Source organism: Trachurus trachurus (genome assembly GCF_905171665.1).
Source record: "Trachurus trachurus genome assembly, chromosome: 22".
NCBI lineage: Eukaryota > Metazoa > Chordata > Actinopteri > Carangiformes > Carangidae > Trachurus > Trachurus trachurus.
Genome location: NC_139907.1, coordinates 10,491,044 through 10,512,185, shown reverse-complemented (window position 1 = coordinate 10,512,185; position 21,142 = coordinate 10,491,044). Strand labels below are relative to the sequence as shown.

General features: G+C 42.4%; 1 protein-coding gene across 3 annotated transcripts in view; it reads right to left on the bottom strand.

Annotated features, from left to right (window-relative positions):
• pacs2 (phosphofurin acidic cluster sorting protein 2) overlaps positions 1–21,142 on the bottom strand; it is a 69,095-nt gene that overhangs the window by 12,172 nt on the left and 35,781 nt on the right. For all 3 annotated transcript variants that reach the window (XM_083998400.1, XM_083998401.1, XM_083998402.1), the window contains exons 2-13: positions 11,382–11,469; positions 10,288–10,377; positions 9,384–9,509; positions 7,301–7,463; positions 6,899–6,972; positions 6,620–6,700; positions 4,041–4,100; positions 3,755–3,909; positions 1,942–2,032; positions 866–937; positions 413–537; positions 7–139 (exon numbers count right to left, since the gene is read on the bottom strand). In XM_083998400.1, the coding sequence (XP_083854526.1) occupies positions 7–139; positions 413–537; positions 866–937; positions 1,942–2,032; positions 3,755–3,909; positions 4,041–4,100; positions 6,620–6,700; positions 6,899–6,972; positions 7,301–7,463; positions 9,384–9,509; positions 10,288–10,377; positions 11,382–11,469 (1,258 nt within the window). The remainder of the gene's footprint in view (positions 1–6; positions 140–412; positions 538–865; positions 938–1,941; positions 2,033–3,754; positions 3,910–4,040; positions 4,101–6,619; positions 6,701–6,898; positions 6,973–7,300; positions 7,464–9,383; positions 9,510–10,287; positions 10,378–11,381; positions 11,470–21,142) is intronic.

Below are 21,142 nucleotides of genomic sequence, written 5' to 3'. Positions count from 1 at the left end.
TCCTACCTGTAGGTGGCAGCGCGTGTCCAGGGACCGCTCGTTGTCCAGGCTGTTGGCCCTCTCGTTCTGCGGCCTGCTGGGCTGGCGCTCCTTCAGCGACGTGCTCCTGCCTCGTCTACCTGCCAACTTCGGTTCCTGCCTGCAAAACGAAAAACAGCAGAGGAGGGGAGCGTTAAAGGAAGAGGAAATAATGTGCAGCAACAGCAACAAACAGGACAAACTCTGATGATTACAGTAAAACACACAATCACCTGTAATAAAACAACTCACTCACTATTTCCCCTCTTTTAAAAACACCATTAATATCGATTGTTCTCTGTGATTTCCATCATAAATATTCATGTTGGCTTTAAAAGCTGCCGTGCTGTAGTGAACCAGTGACTGTGAATTATTCCTGCTCATGTTTTCTGACCTGTTGGACGAAATGATGAGGGACTCTGTCTTGGTCATTTTGCCACTCGGTGGCAGTCTCTCTAAGAACGTGTCCATGTTGTCCATCTCCAGCTCTGTGGTTGGAGTCACCGCCTCCGGCTGCTCCTGAGGGAAAAACAGAAACAGAGAAAAACAGGAACAGGGTTTCTGAGTTAGGAGCTGACGGATGTGTTTATACATTTCTTTCCTTTCACATCAACACAACGACCTTTCCACACCATTTATGTCTCGACTGTCTTTGGTTAATATTCAGTATGATTTGCTTCTAGGTATTTCTGACTGTCAACTTTCTTTTGGACCACCACACAGTCAGTTTCTCCATTTCAAAAGGCCTACGTGTGCTCATTTCTCTGTTTCCCCTCCAAATATTGACCTTCATAATAACCCACATGCTGGTTATTGATCCCTGGCAGCTTGAAGGGATCATACTCACATAGGAGACATTATCAGACACATTATCATCTGGATACTTGGCTCCTCCACTCTTGGTTTTATCTGGGTCAATCTGGAACGAGACGGTGAGAGGAATAATAAGCATCACATTGGTTTTTATTTGAGCTTTGATTTCACACAGACTGTAGCGACGGTTCATTCAACGTCTTGTGACCTGATTCCGAGTTCAACAGAGATCCTGCAGCTTCATAAACAAACCGGTGATCACGTTACCTGCAGATTGATGGGAAAAATCTGTGGGTGTGAAGTGGTGGTGGGGGTGGTGGTGGTGGTGAGTGAAATGTGACTCTTCTGAAAGTTGTGCCTAAGTAGGACAATTAAATCCCTTTCTGCTGCTGTGGGTTAACTCATCAGCCATCGGTGCAGATCAATGGTCACACTGGTGTATGTCCAGCTGTTTCACTGGTATTAGTAACCCCGTTTGTTTAAGTTAATGTAGAGGACGCAGAGGGGCGAGAGGGGGGGGGGGTGGCATAAACAAGCTGAAAACCTTTTAAAATGAATTTCACACAGTGCCGAGAGGATGTCTGTGCCCCTGCTAGAGGTATTTAGGGCTGTAAAAAAAATCAAAAAAATGCCCAAATTCCCAGCGCACACTAGAGCGGATTGACAAATTATATATTAACAAAGGTTAAAAACAGCGAACAACGCGTTTCGCCAGTTGCTTCGTCAGGTTTCACTGTTGATTGTCATCACGTGCGCAGGTGAGTGACATCCTAATCCTCACAGCCTGACAGTCATTCCAAGAGATACACATACAAATGTATTCAATGGCATATAAATACCATAAATAGTGTAAACAGGAATCCATCATCTGATAAATGTCAATATACAGAAAAAATGAAACAAAAGCAAATATATATATAGATCAAAAGGAAGTATAATTAGGACCCATTACAACAATGAGATATATATAATCTAATTCAACTGTACCAACTCATTATGTATAAAAGAATTGGTAATCACAAAAAATACACAAAGAATAGAGTATTTAGGGCTGTGTTTGACAGTGTGTGTGTGTGTGTGTGTGTGTGTGTGGGTCGACTGTGGTCTCACCGGGCTGGGGGGCTCCCTGTGGCTGCGGCTGCTGTGGATGCTGCCGATCTCAGTTTGAGAGCTGGAGAGGGAGAGACCCTCGAAATATGGCCTGAGACAGAAGAAAGAAACAGTCTGGGATGAAGGAAAGGAAACTTGAATCACTTTGTCTTCTGCAGGTCAGAGAGTGAGTTTACATCTCAGCAGCTCTGCTCTTCCAGTCGGATGCAATCACTGACTCTATATGTAAATGCTGCTAATTTGCATAGAGTCAATGAGGGCATCCTGTGTGCTAGATTTTTATTTTTACTCTGCATTGTGTGTTTGAACAAAAATAGTCACTATATATCAGTATCTTGATCTAGCCCAATTGCTTAAAATTACAATGTAGCGTTGCTCATTTTACTGTGTGCAGCCTTTTAGTTTGTTAAACCCCTGAAATCTTCTCAACCTGCTCGTCTTGTGAAAACAGTGGTGCTGTAACGTCTGCAGCTGCTCTGGAGGAGCTTTCTGAAGCCTGAGAAAACGACTCTGGAGACATCACGGCGGCTCCGGCTTGGAGGACGTCGTATATAATTCAAACAGAAAGCCTGAGTCGAAAAGCTGGAGGTGCGGAGGTTGACTGACTTGAAAGAAGAGACGCTATTGAAGTGCATCATGGGAAGCGGAGGATCTTGCTTCTCTTGCGATTTTCTTATACTAGGGCATGAAAAGTCAGGATATACCTCACAGCATCTGCTCTATTAAATATTCAGTATCATGATATCAAATATCAACACAGCCTCGTTGGAGTACTCTTTTACATTTAGTAACAGCTGCAACAGTGAGGCTGCTGTTGTTTTCTCTCACTGTGTGTGTGATGAGGGAAAACCTACAGTACAGCAGCAGAGCAACACCACAGAGGTGTTTTGGTGTCATAACAGTAAAAGATAAAGCCGTGAAACTTGGCAGGTGTGTACTAGAGACCAGAACAAAGGCAGAGCTCAAAGATGGGTGTGGTCTAAACCAGGAACACTGAGCATTCTAGAATCTACAACTACAATCTAGAATCCGTCTCATCATGGAATCACACCAGCTGTTGACCTCTGACCCCTCAAACTTCTGCTGTATATCTGTTGTTGAGACTCCAGCACCAGTGGATCCACGCTGATCCCTGTCAGTACTAGTTCCAGTCACGTTACTATGGATTTATCATTATTAAAGGGATAGTTCACCCCAAATTCAAATTTCACTCATTATCTACTCACCCTTATGTTGACTAAGGGCTGGGAGAATTTTCAGAGTCCTCCGTGCCTTCTCTGAGTTACGGGGGGGTCCGCGCAGCAGTATTTGTCCATATAATGGTTGCGAACAGAGCTCACTATTCTTCGTCCAAAAAGACACACCGAAAAACATCCAAATACCTCCATACTGCTCGTCTGTAATGTCCGTCTTGTATTGAAGCCCCGACATGAGAAATTGTTCCGAAAAAAAATTAAATAAGTCTATATTTTAAGCTTGTTTGTAGCGGAAGCTCCCAGTGTCTCAGTTCACTGCTCTTCCTGTGTCAGTGCAAATTTCTCATGTCGGGGCTTCAATACAAGAGGGACATTACAGACGAGGAGTATGGAGGTATTTGGATGTTTTTTGGTGTGTCTTTTTGGACAAAGAAAAGTGAGCCCCGTTCACAACCATTATATGGACAAATACTGCTGCGCGGACCCCCCCGTAACTCCGAGAAGGCAGCCCTTAGTCGACACGAGGGTGAGTAGATAATTTGAATTTTGGGTGAACTATCCCTTTAATGTGAAAACACAGACAAACACACACACACTCATCAGGGACGGTCACGCACTTGAGTTTGGGTTTTGGTGTACTGAGGACGCTGTCGTCGTCATCCAGCTCCGGGCCGCTGTCGCTGGGGTTTTCAAACTCCACGCTGTCCAGGTCCAGGTCCTCCTCCTCCACCTCAGGAGGCGGCTCTGCAGGGTCCTGCTCCGAGTCCAGCACCTTGTCACACACAGACACAGACACACACAGACACACGCAACATCTGTTAACATCTGCAGTGGCTCTGCAGCAGAGACACGAGGGAGCATTAAATTCCCAGCAGATGCAGCAGCGACTGGAGAAACACCCACCTCGTCTGAAACTCTGAAGCGCTTCAGTAGAGCCACCACACGCTGTTTAAAGTTCTGCTGCTAAAACACAGGAGAATAAACACACAATCACAAGTCAGTCTGAGGCCGAGCTGTGATTTCACCGCCACAGCGGTCTGACCAATGCAGAGTGCAGAGTGCAACTCCTCCATTTCGGTCATTTTACCGGCAGTAGATACATTTTCAGTGTTGGCTGTGCATCGATTTTCCTGTTTGTGCTCATGTAAATCAATAATCAAGTCGCATCATGCTTCATCTGCTTTCTGAGGCTTTCATCTTCTGCTTCTGCAGCTCAGCACAGCTCGATAACTCCACATCATCCCTGGGCAGAAATATTCAGACTCATTCTCACTGAAAGGTGTTTAATAATAACATCTGTCAGGCAAATGAATCTCATAAAAGTTGGACTCACTGAGGTGTTGATGGGAAAAAAGGTATTCATTTTAAAAGAATATTGAGCTGGGGCGTCGTTTAGCTCAGTTGGTGGAGCGGGCGCCCCATTGCAGAGACTCAAGCGGCCCTTTGCTGCATGTCATTCCCCCTCTCTCTGCCTCCCCATTTCCTGTCTCAATTAAAGGCAAAAAAGCCCCAAAAATACTTTATTTAAAAAATTAAATAAAAAAGAATATTGAGCTGCAGAGCCTGAACTCATATTCGACTCTCTTTAACTTGTCACTTTTGTTTTTAATCCATCAAATTTGAAAAGTAATTTCTAAACCTGTTTGTTTAATAGGCAAATATAATCTTTTCCATTAGTAAGTGAGGGCAAACGGTGTCAAAGCAGCTTGTGTTAATACTGATTTGACAAAATATATAATGAACAGCGGCTCTGTGGTTAATGAGAGTACTGCTGTTGAAATAAAAGTCTGTTCAACTGTCATGTACGAGGCACAGCACACACACACACACACACACACACACACACACACACACACACACACACACACACACACACACACACACACACAGCTCTGTTCCAGTAAATCTAATGAATACTTGCATCACTCAGTTGACATGTTATTTATTTGCGTCATCTACAGAATCTGATTTATGGTTTGTAAGACTTCAGTTCAGCACCTGAGGCAAAGTAGGCTCGGGTTGTTTTCATACACATGGGGGCAGTATTTAATTACATGAATCTACATGAAATTGTATTGTGCTTTCTTGTTAGCTATTGTAGATTTGTAAACATGTAAACTGTAAATGTTTAACCTTTTGAAATACATGGTCCCATCCAAAGGGACTCTGACCTTGCTAAAGCTACTTTAGTGACACACATAATTGTTTCAAAACTCCTGCTCCGCTCTTTACAGGTGAGCCAGACAAATCTGAACATTTCTACGAGCAGTAACTTTGATCTAGCATCTCTTTTACTCATTCTGACATTTTGGTTTTTAAGATATACAGTGTTACATTTCAAAGGACAACAGGGTTATGACTGTAATTAAAAAGATTGAAGAAGTAACCCTTTTTATTTTGGACACATTGTGTTTGAGCTTTCAAACAAAAAATGGGCTATGTGTTGATGGTTTGACACAAACTATGAAAGTGAAAACTTAATGTTTTATCAGGTGGCCAAATATTTTTCCTGGTTGGATGGATTTGGTCCAATGTTTTCCTACGACTGCCACAGACCAGAGTCAACATTAGATAGAAAATAACAAGATAGCACCAGTCTATCATGATGCATTTTTCAGATGTATGAAATGGTTTTCAACCATCAAGTAAGAGAGTTAGAGACCCTGCAAGACCTTTTTACATACGTAACCCCTCTGGACATTAAGATAATGGTATTTTGGACATTTATCTCATATAAATATATTTCAAGACTGGGGACAAATAAAGTTATTTGAATTAAATTCAACTGGAAAGAGGTAAATATTTAATGAACATCCTGCTGGTGGCTGGTAAACACAGCCTCACCAGGAAGTATTATCACAGGAAGTGTAAATATGTGGATGGAAATGACAAAAATAACACCATTTGTTAATCATAAATTGGAACAATTTATCGCATACTGAGAAAAATGGATTAATTATGTAACACAACAAAGGCTTGATTTTATTTTCACTAATCCATAAATCTGTTATAGAGAAAAGATAATTTCGTACTCATTACTGGTTCTTTTTGATTGTCTCTTTTTCTTTTCTATACTGTATGTGTATTAGAAGTATACTGTATGTCCTATACATGAAGTTTTACATTTGAAATATTGTATGAAAATGTGATTAATAGTGAAAGACAATTAAAAAATAGTAGTTTTATATAACACGTTAATCTGAATGACAGGGTTCAAACACCGTCACTGTTGACAGATAGAAATGAGAGATCTGTACCATGAATACAGATGTGAATATAACTGGAAGACTGATGTTTACCCATCCAGGTGAGTTCAGGGCATTTAGGCGATCTATGTGAAGGAGCACTGGAGCTGCTCTGGAGGTTTATGGTGGCCAGACACCTTGGCTAAGATACTTTATGTCGTCATCCATCTGTGTGTAATTTTTCTGCCACTGTGGCTGAGAATATAAACGGATTAGCCTCATGGCCCCGTCTCTTACTCTGGTGATGGAGGGGGTCCTCACGATCGACCTCCTCTGCATCTTTGTCTTCCTCACGCGGTACTCGTCTTCCTCCAAATCCTGCAAACACAAAAAAGCCAATGCATTATTTACACTTGTCTTTAAAAAAAGTCTTCAACAGATTATGCAGTAGGCTACATACAGTATATTATTATTTATTCCGACCTCATGCCCCAGCTAAGCGCTCAATTATTAACCCGCCAGACCAGGAGAACATCAGGGTGATTTGTCTCATGACCCCGTTTCCTGTTGCCTCACCTGTCCCTGCACGGCGTCGTCGCTGGCCTCCGGCTCCGAGGAGAAGCTCTCGTACTCCTCCTCTGAGTAGTTATCTGGAGCAGAGGAGACGTCTGGAGATTAAAGGCTGGAGAGCAGAAGACGCCTCATACATATTTCAGCTCTTCTTCAGCTCTCCTTTTTTAAAAATTTGACATGCAGCCAGGTCCTAAATATACATGATGTACAGTACACAGAGCCGTATGCTACCTGAATTTCATCGCTTTTTCTACATGATGAGAGAGAGAAAGAGAGAAGAGAAAAAAAAAAACACGACTCCCTGAGCTCTGCTCCTTTTAGCCCCTCGAGCACATTAGGTGATTATGATGGCTTCGTGCTGTTTTAACCTCAGCGCACTGGGGGTAATGAGAGAAAAATGTGTACCGGAGCATTTGATCTTCTGTCCGTCCTGCAGAGCTGCCTCCTCGTGGTCTATTGGCTGACTGGACAGGGAAAAGATCCAGATCTCTGCCACCTTCCCCAGCATGTCTTTCTGGTTGCTGCAGAGGGGCAGGACCTGGCCTCCCTCTGTCGGATGCTGCATCACCTGAGAGAGGTGGGAAAAGATAGAGAGGAGAGAGAGAAAGAGTGGTGAAGTTAATGAGGGATCATGTTTTCTCATTCTTCATATCTCAGATACATTGTCCAATACAAGAAACAACCACCTCTTTAGAGACGTTAACACTGTTACAGAAACAGTCCTGCATTTTTAGACCCATTATGCAGTGATAGCTGAGTTCTCCACCTACTGCAAACTCCATTTACCCAAATGCATTTCAGGTGCAGAGACACTTTGCATAAATGCACCAAACATGTAGAGGTTGAAATCAATTTCATAATGAAGAAAGGAAGGAGTTCCTGTACCATGCAACGCGTTTCGCCCAGTGGGCTATACGTAAGCGATATAAGCAAAACGCTTGCTTTACTTTTAATTTTAATAATAAATCAGTATTGAAGTGAGTGCGGTGGAACTCCTTCCTTTCTTCATGGACTCATTTCCTGACACCACCGGCACCAATGTGAGGATCTAATCTGTGCGGTGCAGGGCAATCTCCCCTTACTCAATTTCATAATATTTGTAAGGAAACAAAATGCTGGAAAAAAACATATTGTACCTATTTATCCTCAATAAGACAATAATAATAATGAAAAAATTGATGCCAATCATGTTTTTAAAGTAAATACGAAGCTACTATTATCTTAGTGTAGGATAAGGAGGAAACAAATTAAGACAAATAAAGACAAAATCAGCCTCGTCTTTCCTCAGTCTCTTCTGATTGGAGGGAAGTGACGAGGCTTTAATGAGCTTTAAGGCGAGTCGTTACTTCCTGTTTCCAGTCTTTAAGCTCAGCCAGGATAAACCATCTCATCTCCGGACTCCAGCTTGATGTGAAGCAGACAGACATTAATCTTCTCATAAAAGTAAAGTGTAACTACTCCGTCAACATAGGTTGGACGTTCATTCTTTGATTTTCCACTCACACCTGCGAGCATTTTAATCACCTGTTTGCTTTTTTTTTCCCGCTCTCATTTCAGCCCTCACACCTGTGCTCTGCCAAGTTAGTGTAACCACCCACTGTTTCCGTCTGATACCAGACACAGACTGACTGAGTGCCTTGCCCAGTGGCACGTTAGTAAGAGGAGTGTATTTTTTATTCAACACACTGAGCTGATCACAAACTCAGGTCACTTCAGGACAGAGCCGCCCCAAATCTGGAAGAGCTTCTCTCTGCTCCAGCTCCGTCCTCAGCTGGGGCTTGTGTGGTATGTTGTGTGAGTGAGCGGCTTGAAAATGCAAGAGCCACTTCTTCTTTTTTTATGGTTAAGTACAACTCCTTTTTTTTTTTTTCTCCTCCCGGGTGCAAATTTTTTATTTTTTTTAATTTTTTTTCTTCATCTCAGCTGCTGAGATGTGACCTTAATAAGCTCCACTGAGCTTTGTCTGCCATATGGGATCTCCTTAGTGAACCAGCATCATCATCATCATCTGCACTGAAAAATATCCATCTTACGTCGTCTTACGTCGTCATCTTAAGTCGTTAACTCCTGTATATGAGGTTTTCTTACATAAAAAACAATCTGTCTGTGGGGTGAGATACCTTTGATTTCCTCTAAATATTTCCTCTTTGGAGAGAAATAGTGGAAAGAAATGTTGTCTTTCAAAATAAAAGCATTGTTTTAGACTAATCAGAGGACAAAGGTGCTCATTTAAGGAGGTGTTTCCTTTGCACTGTGTGATATAAAGAGCCAGGAGGTGTGGTAGGAGATCCCAGGTGAGCATGAGGAGGATAAAATCAAGCCACAGCTCCACAATTTTCTCATTATATGTTGATCCTATAAGAGCTGACGAAGCTAAAAACACAAGACACAGTGCAACAGAAAACAGCCACACACACTAACTGACTCATTAAATCCAGGGTGGACAACCGGAGCAAAAACATGAACATGAGTGGAGGTTTATTTGTACCTCGGCCATGTCAATAGATCCCACCGCCAGAGTCTTGTAGCCCAGGATGGTTCGGTTCTTGTATCTCTTTCGCCGCTGGAGCATGATCTGCAGCTTGTTGCCCTCTCGTTTTAAAAAGTGCGGGTACTGAAGGAGGATGGAGGGAGGAAACAGACAGATGGAGGGAGGGAGGGAGGGAGGGAGGGAGTGAAGGAAGGAAAATTACAAATGACTCACTCAGATTTTTAGCTTAAAGAGAAGATCTGCTGATGTTCTGTTGTTTTTCTTATTGTCAGCAAAAACCAAGAAAAGACTAAACTCAGCAGTGAGTGCGTGCGTGCGTATGTGCGTTTAGATTTGATTGACACCGGCTGACAACATTGGAAGCAGCCTCACATGAAAATACAGGAAACAACCTTCTTCTGATTGAATTAATAAAATGTGCAATGTGATTTTATGCAGCAGTAATAAAGATAGCTATACTAGAATTTACATATTTCAGACAACGTAAACAAACAGCCTTATGTGTGGTCACTGTGGGGATGTTTGTATCAGATTTACAAAAAAAAAAAAAAAAGACCAGCCTCAGTCTTTATTATATTATTATTCAGCAACACTTTGCATTTTGCACCCACACAAGATGCATCTCCACACAATGTCAGCATGCAACACAAAGAAAAAAACTGAATAGGCTTCAATTCTCACTCAGTATCTAATGGAGTAAGTTTGAATGGTTGCCGTGGCAACAGGTGCAATGAAGCTCATCCCACACACTAAACTCTGCAGAAAAAATAAAAAATAAACACAGCAAACACTGAGCTTTAACACTCTTCATAAATTATTGATTGTTTGGAAATCAGCAATAACGAATAGACAGATACACAATATACACGAGAAACGGCGTCACATTGATTTTATCTTCTACCTGCAGCGAGAAGTTCAAAGCCAGATCAGTCTCCACAGACCCACTGGGTGGCAGCACTATCTCATGGGACCTCAAAATCCTTTTGGAGCCCTGTAAATAAAGAGATAAATAAATATCTATGTAAATGAATAATAAAAAAGAAGGTTTGTGTTTAATTTCGTTTGCATCCTCCCCTCTAAGTAATTCTGCTGCCGTTATTCACGCTGCAGCAAAGGTGCAGGGCATACATTATTCAACAGGATTCAACACATTTGCCAGGGGTTTTGCATGTTTTAGTGCCTTTTTTAATATATACAGTATATATTTTTTTTTTACAAATCTTATGTTCTTCACAGCGTGTTAGAATTTCACAAAGCCTTTTTTCTTTTTAAAGGGATAGTTGAACATTTTTGGCAAATTGGCCCATTGCCATAATCCCTATAGTTTTAGGAGTAGGTTCGTTACCTTTAATTGTCGTTGCAAGCTATTTTTAGAACGGTGGAGCAGAGCTGCGAGCTGCTCAGAGCTACGCTACGAAGGCTCATGGGATTTCTTGGCTTCCCTCATCAAACTCATCAAATACACAATCCAACAACTCCAAAACGCTCTGGTGGACAAGTTGTGACCTGCACATTCACCACGCTATGAAATAATAACAGAACGTTACGAGACAGAGTTGTTTTGGATCTCATAGTGTGGTGAATGTGCAGGTCACAAGTTGTCAACGACAGCGTTTTGGAGTTGTTGGATTGTGTATTTGATGAGTTTTCCAAAATGTTGAACTATCCCTTTAACTATTTCCTGTTCAGCAACTGGTTATATTACTGTCAATGATGGATTATGGCTACATGAGAACATGCATGTCTTTGACATAAATAGAACCAGACATGATGTTCAGTTTACTGGAAGACACCTTGAGCCGTGAAGGTGGAAAACAATATGACAGAAAATAAAATAGCAGCAAAATGTGGATTTAAATAAATTAGGTATTCTCCAACAGGAACTAAAACATGTCTTTAACTTACTTTACTACATTCAGGGGGGTGGAAATGTTTTTGTTTGTGTGGGACAGATTGAGACATGTCTGTTGTGTTGTGTCTATTTACGCATCATACCTGGATTTTAACCGCTATGACCACAGAGATCAGCTCTTTATCGAGTTCCCTCATCACAACCAGCTTCTTCAGAGTCAGACTGCACAATCTGCAGACAGAGACAGAGAGAGACGGAGAGAGGGATGGAGGAAGAATGAGAGGAAAGTGTTTAGTTTACCGCCTCTGGCATGTTTTTCTTAATGAGCACAAACAGATGAGTCATTCACAGAAAAAGGCCCAGATCATGTATTTATTAAACAGCCACGAGTAAACCGTTTACAACCGGAGCAAAACACACGGCGGGGAAGAAGATTCAACCAGGTCTGATTCATCGCCAGGGAATCAAGGTTACATTTTCACACTTGAATGAAAGAAGTGTTGCTCTGCCGGAATCTCGCGCGATTTGCGGAGCCGTGAACTGGTTGTCAATGCAAATCACGTGAGATTTGCATTGACACAGGCAAAGCAGTGAACTGAGACACTGGGAGCTTCCGCTACAAACAACCTTAAAACATAGACTTATTTCATTTTTTTCAGAACAATTTCTCATGTTGGGGCTTCAATACAAGAGGGACATTACAGACGAGCACTATGGAGGTATTTGGATTGTTTTTTTGGTGTGTCTTTTTGGACAAAGAAAAGTGAGGCCCATTCGCAACCGTCATATGGACATGCAGTGCTGCACGGAGCCCCGCTGTAACTCAGAGAGGGCACGGAGGACTCTGAAACTTCTCCCAGCCCTTAGTCGACATGAGGGTGAGAAGATAATGAGTGAAATTTGAATTTTGGGTGAACTATCCCTTTAATGTGATGATGAGGGGAGCAGGTCACAGGTGACGGTTTTATACAAACATATATAGCTCACAGAAGGACGAGGAGGAGGAGGAGGAGGAGGAGGAGGAGGAGGAGGAGGAGGAGGAGGAGGAGGAGGAGGAGGAGGAGGAGGAGAACAAGAATGAGACAAGGAAGGAGAAGGATGAAGAGGGAGAAGAAGAACTTGGAGGAAGAGGAGGCAACAGCAGACAAAATGAGGCAAAAGAAGAAGTGATAGAAGAAGAAGCAAAAGAAGAAGAAGCAGAGGAAGGAGAAGAAGGAGGAGGAGGAGGAGAATGAGAAAAGGAGGGAGGAGGAGAAGGAGAATGGAAGAATGTGGAGGAAGAGGAGGCAACAGCAGACAAGAAGCCTCATCTTGTCTGCTAGATGAAGATAGAAGAAGCAAATGCAGAGTAAGAAGAAGCAGAAGTGGATAACAAGAATGAGAAAAGGAGGGAGGACGAAGATGAGGATGAGGAAGAGGGATAACTTGGAGGAAGAGGAGGCAACAGAAGAAGTGATAGAAGAAGCAAATGCAGAGGGAGGAGGAGAAGGAAGAAGAAAAATACGGAGAGGAGCAGAGAGAAAAGAAAGAAGCAGAAGAATGAGAAAGAGAGGGAGGAAGAGGGAGAAGGAAGACTTGGAGGAAGAGGAGGCAACAGCAGACAAGATGAGGCAAAAGAAGAAGTGATAGAAGAAGAAGCTGATGCGGAGGAAGAAGACGGAGGAGGAAGAAGAGGTAACAGGAAGTGCTGTGGCGCTGGCTGCAGATCACAGAGCAGCTCCTAAATTCCCACACCAGTTAGTAAAGTGAATGTGAAGCGGCCGTTGCAGCTCTGGGTCGAGTCGTCCAGCAGCCAGGACGCTGCCAGCAGAGTAGTGACAGTGAAGCTGAGTGGTGGTGGTGGGGGGGGGGGCATTGTTAGGGTATTAGGAGCAAGGAGGGAGGGAAGAGGGGAGGGGGGGCACGGTGCTTTAACAACCCTGTCACGATTTTTTTTTTTTTTTTTTAGACACTTCCTCAGCAGACAAAAGTGAAAAAGAAAAGTTTTTTTTAAGCAGCTTTTCTTTTCAAGCACCGTTTGGCTCCTTTCATGAAATCATCCAGAAGAGCTGCTGAGAACAGGCTGGCTGCTCACAATATGGAGGCCGGCCATTTATCATCCTGCTTCTCCTCTTTCTTTTTTCTTTTTCTTTTTTTTTTTTTACTGCAAAATTCAACAGTGTTAATGGGAGCTGCTGCTCGGAGTGACATCACTGCTGAGTTATTCTGGTGGTGGCGTAAAAAAACACAGCGTTGACCGTCGTCCAGCAGCAGAAATGAGCCAATTCAACGACAGCAGCAGCAGCAGCAGTGACGGGTTTTTTTTTTTTTATTATTATTATTGTGGCACACACACAGTGAAAAAGATGTGGGTCAAAAAACTGCCACTGGTGACAGAGAGGAGGGAGAAATGTGTCGATGGCTGAGAGGAGAGAGTGCGACATCAATACACCTGTATCCACTGTCATTTAGTGTAAAGACTGAGCAGCAGCTGACCTTGGATGTAACCTAACTCCCGTCTGATTCGTCTATTTCGAGAACAGGAGGTAAAAAAAAACCCACTGTCGGATTAGATGAAGAGACAAACAGCAAAGTGAACAGTGGAGGGTTTAGTTTGCTGAGTGACATAACGCTGTGGACGTGTGTGTGTGTGTGTGGGTATCAATCAGCCACGACAGACAAGGAAAACACTGGTTTGACTGCGATGACAATGGCAGGTTTTGAAGAAGCCCCCAGCAGCCTGAATGAAGACCTTTCTCTCTCCTTCAGCCGAGACACGACCCAAGAAATTCCAGGCACAATGGACACAAGCCAGTGAAGGCCCACATTGTCTCTCCGGCCTGCACACACTCGCTCACACACACACACACATATACACAATACGCAGCATTATTGTGCCTCCTGTTTTGTATTCTACCCTGTTCTCCTTCACTTTCAAAACCAACAGCACTATCCATGTCAGTCATGTTACGTGGCTAGGAGATGATTTGTACCACCTGAATAAAGTCACATCTAGCTCTTTGGCCTTTTTTAGATTCGATGTCACAGAGGACTTATCTCGCTGCTGTGTGGACTCCAGGAGCTAATCTGTGCGCAGGAGCGGCACTGAAACACTATTTCTAATGCAACAGCACTTAATTTAAGAGGATCTGTGTTTTGACCCATTTCTCATTAGTTGGTGGCCTAAAATTCCTAAAACAGACACAAGCAGAGCGTAAATAGAGGATGTTTCCTCCTCTCTGGACAAAGTGTTTTTGACATTAAAGCAGAAGTGAGTGATATATTTGTGTTAATATAAGTCTTAAATAGTTATATCTTCCGACAGCAATCACTTACATAGAGTGTTTGGACTGAAACACGGGTCTCTCAGTCCCTCTGCTCTGAGCCGAAGAGAAAACATTTATCGTATCCTACAGTTTTTATCCAATGAGGAGAGAGAACAGCATGCAGGGCTGTGTGTGCAGCCAAGGAACGCCGTGAATGTGGTGACGTAGGGACGAGGACTGTTATGGTGCGTTCAAGGAAACTCGTATTTTTCCGACCGTGAAATGGTACCAGTTCGATCTGGTACGAGTTCACCGGTCGGAAGTTACGAGTGGCCGTTATAGTGACTTTCACCGGTAAAACAGGTCGGAAAAACACGAGTGGGTTGCCTGGAACGCTACAAAGTCGTAAGTTGTGACTTGAAGCTGTAATTTACGATTTCAAAAGCCTGCCTGGAACGCAGCATTAGCGAAAACGACCGGATCACTCACTTCTGCTTTAATGACTGAAGGTGGTTGATTTTCACCAAAAACCATTTCAGACGCCACAGATTCCCTGAATCGAGTTATTTAAAGTTCATTAATAAGACACTGTTATTAATAACTCTATTGCTTCCTTGGCTTCACCAATACTGAATATCTAAAACATCATTATCTTACATACTGGGTGTTCGCAGCTCATACTGATTAGAAAAAACACTGAGTTGATAAAGTCTGTTGGCTGATAATAACAATAAATGACATAAATAATCTTGATACAGATTCCTATAGATACACCAGTGCGTAGGAAGCTGATATTGGCATATTCATGGTCCTGGGCTCTCGTTCCAGCTGGTTTCATCACCTCTGAATTGTGGCCCACATCACCAGTGTTTTTTTTTTCTCAGCAGTTCAGACACTTCAGGTCTGGTGTTATGTAAACTGATGGCACTTTCCCCAGATGGTGACACAGACTGAGCCAATCAGGGCTCTGTGGGCAAAATTAAAAGAATGAGGACTGCCAAAGCAAGACTGACAAAAATAAACAAACAATATCAAATCCTAAATCTGTTTTACGTCCTTATGAAAATTATGATAACGTCCTGCCAGCTTCCTGATCAGTGATGACATGCATTTAATTTACCTACAGTATACGCAAAGCAGAGGTGGAAATTATGGTGATTTAATTGTACACTGAACGACTGGGCCAAATTGTAAGACACCTGTCATCAGACATGAGCTCTCACAGAAACTGATCAAACGTGACCTCAGGAGAGAAAACATATAAAGATGCACTTTTCTATGCAGTGAAAAACAAAATAAGAGAAAAAACATATGGGTTAAATCCTTGCTGAGGTGAGCTGCTGGGTTTGTGGGCTGTAAAAAAAAAAAAATGCAACGTCCTGTTGGTGACATTTCCTGTTCTTCTCCAACCTCTTTTCACTCTCTTTTTGCAGATATTTCTGTTGAAGGAATCTTTAAACATCAAACATGTTTGATCGGGCTCCAAATCAGATCTAAAATCTTCGAGTGAGCAGCCAGCCTTAGATTTAGGGAAAGATATTCAAGATATTCAAAAAGCTTTATTGTCTATCTATCACAAGACAGAAAATTGTCATCGGTTTGGGCTCCGAACAGTTAGACATGCAAACTCCAATTTAAAAAACTCACATAAAAAGCTATAAAATCCACACTGAAGCTCACATAAAAAACTGCAACAGCAGGTGCATCTTGCCCTAAAAGCAGGTACCTATTTCATTTTGTTTAAATTGCGCACTGCAGTGGGGATAAAATCAAGAGATCTTGATTTAGGTTCAGATAAGAAGCCTACCTCCATTAAATTATAAGACCTGGACCTAGATCTTTCCTGTCGTGGACTTTGTCGCCGTTAATGCTACGTCACAGTGTTTTTCCCTTTGCTCCTGTCATACCCAGTGCAGCCACTAGATGTCGCCTAGAAACAAAATGTAACTGTCGATCTTATAATAAACGGCCGCACAGACGACCCATCTGCTCATTTTATCTCATCTAGTTGTTGAAGCAGCAGCAAGGAGCACAGCTTCCTGCTTTGACAGAAGTTAAATGACTCCCAAGAATCCACTCAAAGACCAGACAAGTCTCATTTCCCACAATGCCCCTGTAGACAACGTGTTTAGCATGCAACACGCTGGCTGCCCCTGCTTTGATACGCATAGAACAGAAATATGGGAACAATACAGCCAAGTCCTGAGGTTTTTTACCCGACAGATGCTGCTTTTTCCCCTCTGAACCCACGATGAGGACACGCACCCGCTGCCACCAGCTAATGCGTGTGTGCACTTAGCTCCTGTCTGCGTGTTCATTGACACACATTCAACACACAGCTGCTGTTTTGGCGCTGCAGCAAAGAAACCTGTTCCCCCCGTCCCGTCCCCTCTCTGCAGCCCCCACAGGGACTTCAGCCTGTTTAAACACACGGCCCACCGCCGCCTGCGGCCCGCCTCTGCCAAAACCTCCCGATTCCAGCGGCCAGGCCAGCTCAGCACAGATGCTCTGGCAGCGGCCCGAGGGGAGGAGCGGCGAGCGGCAGCCCCAGTGTGGTACTGTGATAGCACAATCACACTCGCTTCACCTGCCAAGACAAACCAACAGGAAGTTGTTTCGGTGTCGATGATGCAGAGGCAAAACAACACCGTCCTGATGAATCATGTCGGATCATATCAGCACTACACACACACTACATATGTAAATTCTGACACTTTAAGCATAAATCTTACATTTATCAACCAATAAACATAGAAGAATAAGATAATTTTCACCTTGTGCTAGTGGAAGCAAGAAGTGTGAGTGCTGGAGGTCAGGACAGCTGTGGTTTGTTGTGCTCCGAAACAATTTTCTTCTTTCTGCTCAGCACTGAAGTTTCAGAAAGATTTTTCAGATTCAGAAAATTGGGTTTTCTGTCAGAGATTGAAAGTCTCAGAAAGCATGACGCCTCCCGTCTCCTCTGATGAGACTGAACGCTTTATTTGCCACTGGATTACAGTTTAAAAAACTCATCTCTTCTTTTCTTTGGCATTTTAGTTTTAGGTTTCATATGTCTTCACTTTTGTTTTATTGTTTTATTGCACATTACCTGTCTCCCATTTAGCTTTATTGTTACTAGTTTTACTTGTGTGTTTTATTGTACAGCACTTTGGACAACTTAGGGTTGTACTTTTAAATGTGCTATATAAATGAATAAGCATAAATCTTACATTTATCGATCAATAAACCTTGTTTTTTTTTTAAGAAGAATAACATAATTCCCACTTTGTGCTAGTGCTACTAGGGTCTCACTCTTATTACAACAGTTAGCCTACTAACTCTCCTGTAGCCAACAACTGATACATTTGCTAATAGTACTATGATTTACATATAGTATATTTGCATGGTAGTCGATGTTGTGCAAACAAGCTCACAGTGATGTGACGTTCACCACGTCCTTAGTTTTGCATTCTAACATTTGCTGACACAGCTGAAGGTCATGAGAGTTGCAGGTATTTGGTCTAAAATCAAGATTTAGTTTTTCATTCTTTTGTCACATCTGCATAAAATTCATTTATTACAATTTATCCTTTTCTTATTAAGATATTTCAATCTGGCCCAGTGCTGCTCTCCCTGAAGCCTCGAGCTAAAATGTGGCTTTGATAAAACAGTCCCTCAACAGAGAGGGAAATAATAAGACAGATTGGTGTCAAAGGTCAAATCAAAGCAAATGTAGTATCCAATTACACACTATTATAGTGGGTTATTAGAAAGTACAACTCCTTTGAAAAGGTTTTGATCATGTCTCTGCATCTCAGTCGACTTTTCAAAGAACCAGTTCAGACTGAAGCTCATCGGCCTGATAAATAGTCAAGTTGTGCGACACTCTTGTTCGTTTCCCGCCCTTGTTCTCAAGTCACACGCTGTTTTCTTTCGCTGACTTTTTCATGCTGTTCTGCCAAACGCAGCGAACAAAGACGAGCTTCTTCTCGCTGTCAGGAGGTCGCCATCGTGTTTTCTAGTAGTGTGGAACGTGTCTGTTCACAGACGCTCCGACTGTTGTATGAAGAGAACAACGTCCAAGTCCACGTCCGTCTGTCAGCCCTCTGTCAACCAAAGAGCTGCTGATATCGACACTGATTTACTGTAAATGTTTTTACAGTTAATGTATTGTTGGCAGTGTGGTGAAATATTTAGGACTGAACTATTTATCTTAAAACTTAAACTAAACCTGGAATCAATTTTCACATGAACTATAAAGGTTTTAAAGAGAAGAAGGGTTTAGTTTATTAACATAATCACTGTATGTGCCAACACTGGCTCCCAATCTCTACCCTGACTTTCCTATTTCTTCACAGAAATAAAGTATACTGTAAATGAGAGCAGAAAAAGCAGCAAAGGTTTGATTTCAGAGGAGAAATAAAAGAAATAAAAAAATAATTCTATATAATTCAGAAATTCTATATAAACCGTGGTATTTTAACAATATTTGAAAATAATTTAATTTATTTTACAGAGTGCTTATACTTGCTTATTCATTTTACTGCAAAGGGAACTCTGCTTTACTGTCATATGTCTATCAGTTTCTTCTCTTGTCTTTTTATCTACTGATAATACAAACTTTTTCAGCTTTGATCAATGTTTGTAGTTTCCCTATATTGCACCAACAACCCCAGCAAGAAGAAAAAAAGGGCTGCAAATCCTTCGCTGTGGCTCATTAAGCTTTGAGTGTTTGTATCAACAATCCTGCCAAGTCAGTTACGTATTCCTGGAGGCTGCAGAGCAAGAAAACATCATATAGAGTCAGAAAGTGAAAGGAAAACGGTGACTATCAACATCCGAGGGTCAGTTTCACCCCCTGGTTTTGGAGTCAGGGAACCGGACATGAGGAGCCGAGCTGCTCCGATACCGATAATCTGATTTCCATACTTCACGCTGCCACTTCCTGCTCCCGTGGCCCCCGGAGCTCAGCCTCACACAGAGGCACTTAAAAATAGACGCTCCACCACAACGTAAGAATTGCGTTAGCAGTGTATCAGATATCATTAAAGGGGGATCATCCTAGAGCTCCCATCTGATTCTCTATTGAATGATGTGTGCTCCATCGTCAGACGGGCTAATGCATCGATCGCCTGTGAGAGAATCCCAGGTGTAGATCTGGAGTGAAAGAGTCTAATTTCAGGATCTGTGAGAGAAAACAAGTGTTGATTTCTGACTTGTGACAAACTGATGACACACTGGTTTTATCTGACGGCAGCACTACCGTATGTAGCTTATGTACAGATTGAGTTGGAGGCTTAGACCATAGGGCAACGGATAAACTAGAGGATTTACCATTTGATCTCCCTGCATTCTTTTTGATTACATGTCACAGCCAAGCCCAACAGAGAGGTGTTATTTAAAATTACAGCTCAGGCCGTGGACTGTACTGCACTGTAATAAGACTGGAGAGCAGTCGGCACGGCTTCAGTTCAGAAAAAAGAACGTGTGTGATGAAACTTTGGCAAATAAAGCATTCAATCTCATCAAGAGAAGACAGGAGGCGTCATGCTTTCTGAGACTTTCAATCTCTGGCAGAAAACCCAATTTCTGAATCTGCTGAATTGAGATTGGATATCAGACAGAACTTCAGCGCTGAGCAGAAAGGAGAAAATTGTTTCGGAGCACAACAAACCACAGCAGTCCTGACCTCCAGCACTCACACTTCTTGCATAACCTCTCCGCTGTCTGGCTGAGCTTGCACAACAAACTGCATCAAATTATACTGGAGCACCTTTTTCTGCAAATTCACTGTTATTCTTCTTCTGTCCTGGACCTGAAATCTGATCTGGACTTCGTCACTAGAGTGTAAAAAAAACAAAAAAAAAAAAACACCTTTGTCTTTACTGAAAGTCAAAATCTTTTAACATTTGTCATGTCAGGTGTTTGCACTCTCTGGTATCAGTTGTTCAGGTTTCACTCAGGCATTCTTGCAATTCCTTAAAATGTAAATTGAAACAAAAAAAGCTACAGACTTGCTGCGCTCCCTCCTCTTTCCTCGACTACGTTCTGTTGTGGGACCTCTGATCCATGTTTTTGGTTGTTTTCCTGCTAAAAACTGAATATTTTCCCACAGCTGTGGGTGAAGGAATGAAAACTATGCTCTTAACAAAATCAAAAAAATTGGGCCAAATGTCTCCACGCTGACCCGAGGCGTCTAAAATCAAAAATGTTTCAGTGAGAATGTGTTTTTTGTGTTGTTTTTGGACACACTTAGCGACTTGCTGGTCAAGAAAGCTGTTACATTTCAGGGACTCTCTCAGAAACCTGTAACAGTTTCATATATATCCGTTTGTGTTTTATGAACCGAGACGGAGCCAAACTGGCTGGTTCCTCCTGTTTCTGTTTTATATGCTGAGCTAAAACAAACCCCCCCAACGCCTTTGACACACCGAACACACTGATATTTCCCCTCTTGCCATAAAAACAGAAAAAACTTCTCTCCATCTTTCATCCGCTCGACTGTAGATTTCAACTCCTGTTTCAGTCTGTTCAGGGATTCACACCCGGCGACCTTTGGGTCACTTTGAAGTTCCCGTGCTTAAACCACTGCAGGCACGCTGAGTCAAGCTCAAAGCAGCAGCAGCAGAAGGATCCGATTACCTCCTAATATCTGAAACACAAGACTGGCTATAAATCGA